At 38.9% G+C, this 13,033-nt stretch overlaps 1 protein-coding gene across 1 annotated transcript; it reads left to right on the top strand.

Moving 5' to 3' along the window:
- Positions 1 to 4,109: 4,109 nt before the first annotated feature.
- On the top strand, positions 4,110 to 12,784 carry LOC134303728 (scavenger receptor cysteine-rich domain-containing group B protein). Its single transcript, XM_062989199.1, has 8 exons — positions 4,110 to 4,137; positions 5,471 to 5,773; positions 5,919 to 5,990; positions 6,247 to 6,561; positions 6,839 to 6,890; positions 7,838 to 7,920; positions 8,267 to 8,581; positions 12,471 to 12,784. Exons 1-8 carry the CDS (start codon positions 4,110 to 4,112, stop codon positions 12,782 to 12,784), a joined length of 1,482 nt encoding a protein of 493 aa, XP_062845269.1.
- The last annotated feature ends 249 nt before the right edge of the window (positions 12,785 to 13,033 follow it).

The following is a 13,033-nucleotide window of genomic DNA, read 5'->3' as shown; positions in this document are numbered from 1 at the left end:
TGGTAAATAAAGAAAAAATTTTTGCTTAAGTGTGCAAGCAGGTCTTGCCTTGGAGTGCCATGCGGGGCCAGGGTGTATTAAACAGAATGTGCCGGCGCTGGAAATCTACAACTAGTGTCCTCGTTTTTCTACTGTTCTCACTGCTACTGCTGGTCTTTAACATGCAACTGGCAATCAGTAAGTATTAAATAAACATATGTTTGAAAATAAAGTGAACCAGTTTGTGTAGATTTGTGTATGTTTTTGTATGTACAATCAGAATCAGGGTTCTTCTTTTTGCCCTTTTTGCACTGTCACTATTTGGACATACTAACTTTCCCTGTACACTCTGGGGTTGCATGACACCTGCTCTTGCAAATGTCAGCTGCAAGCTACTCTATCAGTATTCGCTTGTCGCTTGTGCTGAGACCTGAATCTGGTAGGCTAGCGTATTACCCCTTAGGTGGGTCGCGAGCCAAAAAAATGGGTCGCACAGAGAAATAATAATAATTATTTATGTTACATCTTGTATAGGGAGAGAATAAGATGCATTGTGTTGCCTGGGTCACGTAAAAAAAAAAAATTGTGGACAAAATGTGGATCGCTTAAAAAAGGGTTTAAAAAACCCTGGTGTAGATAGTTCTATAATGTAATTTTAAGTTATAGCATAGCCATCTCATTCCGTTTAGTCATTCTAGCTAGTGATGTTCTGTGCCTGTGTAAATAGGGCTAGATTGATTGCAACCATTAGACTAATCCATGGAAGCTCTGTACAGATCTTAAAAAGCAATGTCCAATGTCCCAAAAATATCTGTACAAACAATTGTATATAAGCACAAAGAATATGGCCAGTGGTCTCTTTGTCAGGGTTGGGACCCAAACCGTAACCTTATTTGCCTGGATGATTAAATGTAACTGAAACAAATAAATATTAATAGCTTGTTTGTCCACAATGATCAGAAGTACAGTATATTTAAATGAGAAAGGGTAAGGCACTTAAATCAAACATCACTGTACCTACTGTTAAACAGTGTTGTAACAGTATTATGCTTTTGTTTTGGTTTTTTTTGCCCAACAGTGTGCAGCTAGAGTGGGGTGGTGCAGCAAATATATGAGTAGATTGGGAGATGAAGAGAGAAATCACCGAAAACTGGATGGGAATGGTTAAATCAAGTTTTAATGGGCTTTCCAATGTCCTGATATTAAGCATATTAAGAAGACAGTATATGGTCAGTGCCAGAAATCCATACAACTAAATGCTAAAATGGACCAATTCTACAGTGGTCTGAAATCCAATCAAATAATTGGCAGAAGCTGGTTGATGGCTATCAATAATATATAGTTCCAATATATTTAATTAAATATTAGGTGTGATGTATGTATATTTTGGACCTAGTGGGTTTTGTCATAGTATAGAAAACCCACAAAAAACTTAAAGTGCAATGAAATTCAATAAAAAATAATGAAATTATGGAATTTCCGATTGCAACTGCACATCACTTACAAGTGTATGTAAACTTTTGACTCCAACCTTGAATTGTATCTTTTTCAACTAGTAAGCTTAAGCCTGGAAGGCTGGGTTGTGACCTATTTCACACATTATTATCAGTGCGGCTGCTTGAATAACACAAGACTGTACTTTTTGTACAGAACACGGAACAGACTGTATTACAAGAATACACATTGTTTTACAGGGGATTTTTACACATTTGTCAAGTGCTGGCCAGATCATTGGAAAAAGGCATTGTTCTTAGAATGAATTGACGAATCTAGGTTGAAATGAAGATGTGAAGATGGTAGAGTGGAAACACCAATGATATGGATCTTTTTGAGAACCAGGACTTTGTTTGAATAGTTGGTTAAATAATGTGATGGTAATTTAATCATCTGGTTCAAAATGTAATACTTTCATGAAGCTACAACAAGACATAAATGAAATATGAGCTGCATGTCTTGATGTGAAGTGTGGTTGTAGTAGACACCCTTAGTGAAGATGGGTAAAATATTCCTGGGTATAAGTTTTATTTTACATTAAAATATGTGGTAAGGATTTCTAAAGCTTTAATGTATGACTTTTGCATGTCCGCATATAAATGAGGTGACACAGAAGCCATGTACAGTTGAGGTTAAAAAGATCAGAAAATACACAAAAAATATATAATAAAAATAAGTCTAAAGGCTACAAAAATACCTTAAGTTATAAGGCCAAAACTATGTGGACTTTTCATTCCACACCAAGCTCAAACATCAAATCATGTATTTATAAACCCGTGTTATAATTTGAACACAGGTGGCACACTGGCACAATAACACTGTAATCTCAAAAGGACCTAAAAACATATAATCTATTTTAAACAATCAAGTAATTTATGTTTAGGCTAAAACATCAGAGCTCAATCCGCTTAAAACCTTAACTACTGTATAATTAAGGTAATTAGATCGTATAAAATAATTTGACATGTAATGAATCCACCTGGAAGAAGTGTATTTTGCCTTTACACACTTTGAGGAGGATGGTTAAAGAGGCAAACATTTCTCCAAGGAATGCAGTATAAGATTTGCAGGAGGAAGTAGAATTCTAAGGTCGTAGCCTAGCAGTTAAGGTACTGGATTAGTAATTGAAAGGTCGCTGGTTTAAGCCCCACCACTGCCAGGTTGCCACTGTTGCGCTCTTGAGCGAGGCCCTTAACCTTCATTTGCTTAAACAATATACTGTCACAGTACTGTAAATCGCTTTGGATTAAGTCTTTAAAACTACAATTAAATGCCAACAATGTCAACAAACTATTTGCTACTGAAACTTTGAGTGACACTGGACAATGGAAACTATGGTCAAGTCAAATGAAAAATGCCATTTTTGGCAACAAATACTCAAGATGAATAAAAAAAATGCTATACAGAAAGGGCATAATCCATACGTTTAAAAGCTTGATGGATGTGCCAATAATTGTGAATGGTTTTGTTTAAAAGCTTTTATTTTTTAAACATGTTTTCTTGGAATAAGAAGGCTGTTAGAAGTTCTAAAGCTGACTGTATATACACTATTGTCAAAACTGGAGAGTGTTTCTTTTATTTCATACAACCCATTTATGTAAAGACTGTTGAAACAAATGACTAAAACACTTGTTAAAATGGGACAATATGTAAAATGCTAATACAAAACAAAAAGTCATCTGTAAATTCATTTTAGCTGAATTACATATAGTACAAATACTAAAATGTTTAATAAACATGAGCTGTTTATATTTGTAATTATTCAGCACCACATTTGATCACCTTTGCTTTAAACTAAGGCATAATAATATGTAGAGGACTTGATTACACCTGATTTGATGACAAATTGAAATAACTACACCTATATAAATATGTGGAAGCATTTCACTGTGTTTATGAACTTTGCCTTGTTTTGTTTTGTCTTGAAATTTCTTATTGTGCAGATCACAAAGCAACAAGACGATCGATCTCTAGTAAGTAATACTTTTAAGTTTACATCTCTTCAAAATCAGTGGCATTACCAAAGATGTGTCCTTTCATTTGCATCTATTAAAGCCTTTTCACATGGTTTTAGAGTATGTATGTTGAAATTTAAGCCTATTTAGACAAAAAAAACATTCATAAGATCATATTTAAGGTTTATATTTAAGGTTTATGTTAGATAGTTATATTAGTTACACTTATGTCCATATACTTATGGTATGATTAGTATTTCTGCTTTTCTCACTGCTTTTGAGCTGAGAATGCAGTTCTGAAAGTTTGTTGATCAAAACTAGCCTTCTCTCTTAAATTTTCTCTTTAGCCTAAACACACACACTCACACACTCTCTCTCTCTCTCTCTCTCTCTCTCTCTCTCTCTCTCTCTCTCTCACACACACACACACACACACACACACATACACACACACTTTTCTGGTCTTTATAAAAACTCTGTTTTATTTTAATAAACTAAGGCATTCATACTTTGACTTGGTGTCTGGTCTGGGTGCCGCGTGCACGAGATTCAACGAATGATTCTTCTCCTGGTTAAGTTCTAGTCTAGTTTAAGGGACAGGACTTTGAATGACTTTTGAGAAACTAGCTAACAAATGTTAATACCTAACAGTTTATATTTAATTTTATACACCAGTAAGCAATGGGTGTGGCTAAAATACCTGAACTCGGTACGGAGGTGTGTCCACAAACTTTTGCCCATTTAGTATAACTCAGCAAACACATACTGTTTAGATTGTATGCTATGCTGTATGTACATCTGCTAGCCCAGACTGAGCCGAATAGGCTTCCTGTTTCATAAGGTCTAAAATTACAGGAAAATAGATATAGTAGATACAGAGTAGAGTAACTACAGAGGGCCAAGAACCTCCTTTCAACAAATAATTTGACCAAAATCTCTCTGTCTTGCTCTCTCTCTCTCTCTCTCTCTCTCTCTTTCTCTCTCTCTCTCGCTTTCTCTTAGTTAGTAACAACAGGACAGTGGACACCGAGTCTGTAGGTGAGTCTATTCTCACACCTCATTGTAATAACACTGTCGTCTTCACTCCTTAATACGATACAACCTAGTTAAAAACACATTTGCTGATAATAACAAGAGTCTCTACGGAGGAAGATTACAGATCACATAAAGGTCCAAGACAGGTCACTTCCTCTTGTTCTCAATTTACATAATCCCCCTTTCCAAAACGGTGCCACCTTTTTTTTTTTCTCTTTTCCTTTCCTTTTCATTTTTGGGAATCACGTTTCATATCAATAAGGGATTAAAAGATCTCTTATCAGCTATCATTATATCAAGGGCATGCAGTTCCTTCTTGTTTTATGAGTAACAGACTGCATGGTAACACAAAAACAGACTTACACAGACATTAAAGCAAGATTTTGAAAATGTCCCCTCAGACTTATTTACACTTGGTAAGAATGATTAGTAATTAAGCAGGAAACTGAAGTAATGTAAACAATAAAACAAAAAAAACAATAAACCATTAACAAACAACAACTGCACTAATAATGATACCTCAAGGTTTAAAAAAATCTAACTTGTTGGGACCACCAGTGCTGATATCGCAGCACTGTTATGGGCCGGCCGGGCACCTATACAAACAAGACGGGGGATAATGGAGATCGGTGCATGACTCTCTGCACACGATATGGACGCCTATATGAACTGAAGGTGAAAAGAAGCTATCGGCTAGTGCTCAAGTGTCGGAGGAGTGTTAGTAATGGCTCTTCTCGGCCAGAAGTGGGGTCTGCAGTAGTAGAGGAGAAATAAGATCGGGTAGTTGGTTACAGCTTTCATTCTCGCGTGGGTGGGGCCACACCTTGTGCTTCATTATTGAGACAAATAAAAAAAATACATTGATTATTATTATTGTTGTTATTCAAAACCACCACAAGGGGCCCTAACATAATGTTTGCCCTAACGTGATGTTGATCTTTTGTATCTTCTTTCAACAAAACAATTCCAGCACAAACTGCATATTTATCTCGCTTCATTTCCATCAGTACGACTAGTAAACGGCAGGACCAGATGTGAGGGCCGGATTGAGGTGCAGCACAATGGTACATGGGGAACGGTGTGTGATGACGACTGGGACATGGTGGACGCCAACGTGGTGTGCCGGCAGCTGGAATGTGGCTTGGCTGTGGCTGTGGCCACCAGTTCCCGCTTTGGCCAGGGCTCAGGGCCCATCCTTCTAGATAATGTGGATTGCAAAGGGGGAGAGAGAGACCTGAGGCAGTGTGGCAACCAAGGCTGGGGCATTCACAACTGCTACCACTATGAGGATGTGGCTGTCATTTGCAAAGGTAAAGCCAATTTCATTAATCAGTTAAAAAAACAGCAGGTTTAGCTTTATTTAATATTAATAATAAAGCTATTAATATTTAGTAAGTCAGATGTAACATTTTTAATCTAAAACTAAGCCATGCATCTATCTATTAATCATTACAGGTAACACAATAATAGGGTCTCGTGGAATTCCTGAGGAGCCCAGCACACCAGCTCGCAGGAACTCTGGTCTACGTGAGTTTCACAAACACACACAAAGAATCCTCAAGTTGTTCTGCAATGTATCTACCATACAGTATATAGTAATGATAGCTGATATATAGGCCCATAACTTTTTCCACTGTTTTGTTTTTACTGGTTGTGTTTTAATTGAGGAACTGGATCATTTAATGTCACTATAGAACGTCTCAGAGTATATGTACTGTACGTTTGTAACCTAGAAAGTCACAGTAAGAAGATTAATACCATCCTCTTTCTCCCCGCATAGTAGGAGATGGTACAATCCGCCTAGTGGGTGGTTTGGGCCGCTGTCAGGGCCGGGTGGAAATCTACTACCGGGGCAGCTGGGGAACAGTGTGCGATGATGACTGGGGCTTGAAGGATGCGGCAGTGGTATGCCGGCAGGTTGGATGTGGCCCTGTTGTCACTTATACCAGCAATGCCTACTTCGGTTATGGCAAGGGACTCATCTTGCTGGACAACGTGCACTGCAGTGGCATGGAGAACCATCTGGCCACCTGCTACAGCCTCGGCTGGGGAATCCACAACTGTGGCCATCATGAGGATGCAGGGGTCATATGCACAGGTGGGTTTATGCATGCAGTTCTGATGCAAAATGTCACACTGTTTTAAAACAGGGGTAGCTCTGTGGTTAGGGTACTGGACTAGTAAGCAGAAGGTTGCAGGTTCAAGCCTCACCCCTAACCCTCAACTGCTCAAACTTTATTCAGTCATAATTATAAGTCGCTTTGGATAAAAGTGTCTGCTAAATGCCGTAAAATGTAAAAAGTATTATTGCAGAAACGTAAATCAGAAAAGACTTAAGTAATTAGAAAGTTATTTTTCTTTGTCTTTTTCTGTAGGATTGGCCACCACCACAACTGCTCCACCTCAAAACACAGAGACCAGAGGGTTCTACAGAGCTTTAAACAATACTGAGATTCCAGCAGGTATAAAAATATCCTCTACTTTAAAATACTACATGATTCATTTACTTGTTCATTTGCTGTATCATTCAACTGATCAAGTCTCGATCAAAGGCAAAATCTAGTTCTACTGAAGTCTTAGAATCTTGCAGTTTCTCAGTTGGCTCAAATGGGGGTGCTGTTTCACAAATGACATATTGGTTTAATTCCTCCAGTCGCTCTCTGTGGGCGGCACGGTGGCTAAGTGGCTAGCACTGTCGCCTAACAGCAAGAAGGTCCTTGGTTTGATCCCCAGGCGGGGTGGTACAGGTCCTTTCTGTGCGAAATTTGCATGTTCTCCCCATGTCTGCGTGGGTTTCCTCCGAGAGCTCGGGGTTTCCTCCCACAGTCCAAAAACATGCAGTCAGGTTAACTGGAGACGCTGAATTGCTCTATAAGTAAATGGGTGTGCGTATGTGTGTGTATGTGTGTGTCTGCCCTGCGATGGACTGGCGCCCTGTCCAGGGTGTTACTGTGTGCCTTGCGCCCATTGAAAAGCTGGGATAGGCTCCAGCACACCACCCTCCTTTCGCCGCAACCCTGATTTGGTAAGCAGTTAAGTAAGTGAGTGAGTGAGTCTCTTTCTGTAAGGAGTTTAGCACGGTTTTCCAATGTCTACGTAACGTTTTCCTGGCTCTTTTTTTTTCACATCACCCTAAACATACCAGTAGGTTGAATGACAACTGTATCAGGGAATAGGTAATTAAATGTGTAACTGTAACTGAATGATGCTCTTAGATGGACTTGCACCCTGTCCAGATTATCCTTTCTCCTCGTGTAAATTGTTTTCGGGTCTGAACCACCATGATTGTAATTAACATAAAGCGATTAATAATTAACAAAATATGAAATAGCTATACAGTTTCATCTTATGCAGCTTATAATCAATTTTTCTCATTTGTTTCCTTTAGAGACAGGAGTGACTATTAGAGTTACTGAGACGACAACGACTAGATCCAGCACATCCCTAACCACAAGAGGTAACAACCACCAAAACAAATGTCCTCAACTGTTATGCCTCAATATCAGTCCTTAAATGGGAAGATTTGATTTTAGGATTTGATAACTTGGGTTGTAATGGACAGTGTCAAGACCAGCTGTTTTGAAGACCACAAATAGCAAGATTCATAATCTTATCACAGGACTTCTTCAGATGTCCTGTGGGATCCATTTTCCAATAAGTCTGAGCTGTTTTGACAGCAAATTAGGCTGGTGGTCCTAAAATTTTGGCTCAAAGGTGTTGGTACTGTTAAAAAAATGATAAATTCAAAATGTTGTTCATCTGAAGGTTCCCAAACTTTTACGCCTCTCGATCCTTCCATCTAGAGCAGCCCTCAATCCGTTTGGTGAGTGGCAACAGCAGCTGCCAGGGCCGCGTCGAGGTCTTCCACAACAACATCTGGGGTACGGTGTGTGATGACGACTGGGACATGGAGAACGCTCAGGTGGTGTGCAGGCAGCTCGGATGCGGCCCAGCCATGGCAGCCATCCCGCTGGCTTACTTTGGCTACGGTTCTGGTCCCATCCTGCTCGACAACGTTGACTGTGAAGGCACTGAAAGAGTCCTGGCAGACTGTTTCAACTTGGGCTGGGAACAGCACAACTGTGGACATCATGAAGATGCCGGGGTCATCTGTTCAAGTAAGTCAAACGTGGACAGATAGACTAAAGGTGGACACAAAATATATGTGCAATACATACAAGTCTTCTTCTGTGACTAAATCATTTAAACATATACTTCTTTGACCAAAAACCTTAAATTTTACTGAGAAACACTGGGTCCTAGGCAGGAATGTGGGCCAGCTGTAGCCTAGTGGTTAAGGTACTGGACCAGTGATCAGAGGGTCGCTGGTTCAAGCCCCACCAATGCCAGATTGCTGCTGTTGGGCCCTTGAGCAAGGCACTTAACCCTCAATTGCTCAGACTGTATACTGTAACTGTAATGTAAGTCGCTTTGGATAAAGGCGTCTGCTAAATGCTGAAAATTTAAATGTAAATGAATAGCTCTGTGTGCAGGCCACTAAAGTATCTGCACATGAAAATTGTCAGTGTTTTTATTTAGCTAGTTTTGTACACAGTTTTGCTGGAACATAAAGGGGCCTTCCCAAACTGTTTCCACAAAGTTGAAGGCACATCATTGACTTGATTTCGATCAGTTTATTAGGAGTAGGAGTGGATGAATCACCTGAACTTAGAAGCGGGTGTAATAAAGGTGCAGCACCACCTCCCGTCAGGACAGTGTAACTACAGGTCTACACTACAATAATTCTAAATTCCTTTTTTAAATATCTACAATACCCACGGAATTAAAACCCACATTTTATATATATATATATATAAAACTTTTAACTTTTTAGTGAATTTTTATCCCTCAGACTAGTTGTGTCTAATTACCCTGATTGCGTCCTCTATACTGATTCGACCCTTCACCGCTGACTGAGGATGCCTCTCAACTGACATGCGCCCCCTCCGGTACGCTCAGTCAGTACAGATGCATTTTTCACCTGCACGAGTCGAGTTCATACACTTGACAGGCACTGTGTACGGAGGGCCACACAGCATTATTCCTCAGCCCTGTGCAGGCACCATCAGTCAGCCAGCAGGGGCCGCAGTCGCACCAGTTATGAGGACCTATGAGCCGACTTTCTTACCCTCTAACCCTGAACAACAGCCAATCGTTGTTCATGCAGCCGCCCAGCCCAGTCGGTAAGGCAGAGCTGAGATTTGATACGATGTATTCGAAACCCCAACTCTGGTGAGCTAGCGTACTTTACCGCTGCGCCACCTGAGCGGCAAATTAAAACCCACATTAAAGGTGGATGTCTTTCATTTTGTTTGAATCAGAATGAATAAATAGTTGAGATATTTATATTTTAGGTAGGGAAGCCTACCTGTTTGAAGCCACAGTTGTTTGCAAACGTAACCGGACAGCCTATAAAGACCTGTGTTAAACCAATGTTGTGCAGGATAGCCAAATGGCTAATACAATTTGGCCAATTATTTTTCCATTTTGATAGAATCAGTTATCACTATAGTTTTATTAGGATCAGATGGTTTATGAGCTAAGCTAAGGCAAAGGTCTAAACCTAAACTACAGTACACTAAGTTTACATAATTTCGTAAATCCTTAAGTGATGTTACTGGGCATTTCTGTCACTATAAATAAGAGTCAAAAATAGTTTTACATAAAATCACTGTTTCTGCAGAACAGTGGAAATCTCTGTAGTTCTTGTCAAGAAGAGTTCTATTACTGTAACTATTTGAAACTTGTAAAGTGTCATTAAAATATAATAATGATCCAATAAAGGAAGGGAGACATGAACTATAATTGTGGATTCGGGAGTACACAAACAGCAACCGATTGATAAATTTAGGCAAAATACACATTATATTACATTATACACACTCCCATCATGCAAATGTACTTCATATGTGTATATGGAATACAAATAAAAGCAAACTGAATAAAAGTAAATTGCCCATTTATATAACATACACTGCTATCAGGCATTAAGCTGTTCATTAAAAGATCTAGCAGTTTTATAAGCACAATCTATCTCTCTCTTGCTTTCATTCTCTCTCTTATTTCCTTATTTAGTTCCAGTGTTCAGTTTAATGCACTTCCCCCAAGCATGAGCACAGCTAGAATACAGAATGCCAACCCCCATTCCACTGAACTGAACATTTATCTTCCTCTTAAAATCTTCAACACAAAACATGTCTACATGCTTTCTTGCTTCCACATCAAAACCTAGAAGTATAATTCACATTTACAGGTGTTCTAATCCTAACTTACATCTTAAAACTTAACTTAAATGCCTGAGAGTACACCATCAACACTGATACTTCTAAAGTTAAAGTGATTCAGCCACATCTGTTGCTAACAGGTGTATGAAATACAATTAACAACTTTGGCAATGCTTTTGAGGTAGGCCCTTTCTTGTTCCAGCCCTGATCTCAACCACATTGAACAGTTCTGGAATGAATTGGAACACTTATTGTAAGCTGGTCTTTACCTCCAATAACAGTGCCTGATCTCACAAATGCTCTTTGCTGTAACTATTCTCAGAAGAATCTAAAACTGCCCTCAAAGATATGCCAAAAGCATGTATCACTTTGCAATCAAAGACCTAAAAGGCATAAATAATTACAAAGACCTGTCAGGAAACATCAGCATTAACTGATGCCCTCTGGAAGATCTGCATCTGGCATAGCCACATGGAGCTACAAGCCTTTAACTATATGCAAGCATGTACTCAATATACAGACATTTAAGTGTACTATTCCAAGAAAGGATGAAAGACAAAGAAAGAAAACAAATGCATTTGGAAATACATTTTAGGTTATGTGGTCCAGTAATAGGAAGTAGATGTAAAAAGGAAGATGTAAAAATAAATATTATAAAGCAAGACCTGATTAATCCTATTTATAGTGTTAAAAACAACTGCATAAAATGTACTGGTGCCCCGTGTGAGGATATGAATACTAATCTTACAAGTTACTACATATTTGTTGAACTAATGTGGAGAAATAACATTCGCTGTATTTAATAAGTAGGCTAATGTTCAAGCTGTACAGTGTTTACTGCATCCCAATGTACTAAAACCCACCCCAGCTGTCAGGTTCAGGAATTATGGTGTTGTTGGTTAAAGATTTTTCTTTTTTCTGCGACTGTTGATGAGTTACTGCCCTGTTATAAAACGTAATTGTGTGGCATTTAGAAAAATAAAAAAATAAATTTTTAGAGCAATATGCTGTCCATTTCCAAGAAATAATAACCTGGTCTTCTGAATTGACTTTTTAAAATATTATCTTACCTATACTGAAATATTACTATACAAACATAGGATTTTAAACAATATGTTATAATAAAAACGTACAGAATATAATTTGCTGAATTCAGAAATTCCAAATGCTACAAATTGTTTTTTTGCAAATGTATCGCATAGACAACAGCCTCTTGTCATATCTTTTCTCCCCTATTGATTATATAGTACCGTATTCTACCCACAGAAGACAGGAAGTAGGCTGATGGCAGGGTGATGGTGCACTTACTCAGAGAGAACATTACAGGCGATAGAACATCAAATTACGTTTACTGTCTTCACTTACTACTCAGAAAAATACACACAGTCTCAAGGTTTTGTTTTCATTTTATTTTCCTGCTTAGCCTCACAGCCCTGGCCTGATACATCGAGAACCTTCGGGGTGACTGAAAGAACCATCGCCACTCCTCAACCAGTGGAAGGTAAAACTGTAAATGCATAAGCCCAGACTGGTAGTTATGTGCTAAGGAAGATTCAGCTAAAAGGTGCAAATTGGCAATGACTTCATTACCTACAACTAAATAAATCCACTAAAGTTAATATTTAAAGTTGTTAATTTACTCAAATTTATTATAATTCTAAGACTTGCTTATATTTCATGCAACACATGCAAAATGGCTCAATGGATATTATTTTTTCTTAATATAATGCCCTTTTAAATTGGTCTTTTATATGTACCCTGTTTCTACCTTCTCCCACTCTAGGTGCCTTGAGGCTATCAGGAGGTCGGCACCGCTGCGAGGGCAGGGTAGAGCTGTACCAGCACGGTTGGGGCACAGTATGTGACGATGCCTGGGACCTCCCGGATGCCCAAGTAGTTTGCAGGCTGCTGGGCTGTGGTGATGCCGTGGCCGCTCGAGGGGAGTCCTTTTTTGGACCGGGTGTTGGCACCATTGTCATGGACAACGTAAAATGCACTGGCACAGAGGCATCGCTGCAGCAGTGCTCCCATATACCATGGAACGTGCACAACTGCGATCATTCAGAGGATGCTGGTGTAACATGCTCTCTCTTATGACTCCTCTCATGTGCTAAAAGCCACACTTTTCTATCTATGGCCCACCCAATGAATGAGTGGGGATGGTTTATACAACAGGACATGTATATAATTTTTGTAAATAACTACACATTTTGTTATCCTGAAGATATTAAAAAATCCCTACAAGGATATACAAAGCCAAAATGACAAATGATGTAGGGTAGTTGGTAAATATTGGTGAATACTATTTTTTTTATTTATGCACTTTATGGAAATATAAAACCCAAA

This window comes from Trichomycterus rosablanca, chromosome 26 (assembly GCF_030014385.1).
Source record: "Trichomycterus rosablanca isolate fTriRos1 chromosome 26, fTriRos1.hap1, whole genome shotgun sequence".
Taxonomy (NCBI): Eukaryota; Metazoa; Chordata; class Actinopteri; order Siluriformes; family Trichomycteridae; genus Trichomycterus; species Trichomycterus rosablanca.
Note: the sequence above shows the minus strand (reverse complement) of the source record. Positions and strands in the feature narration are given on the sequence as shown.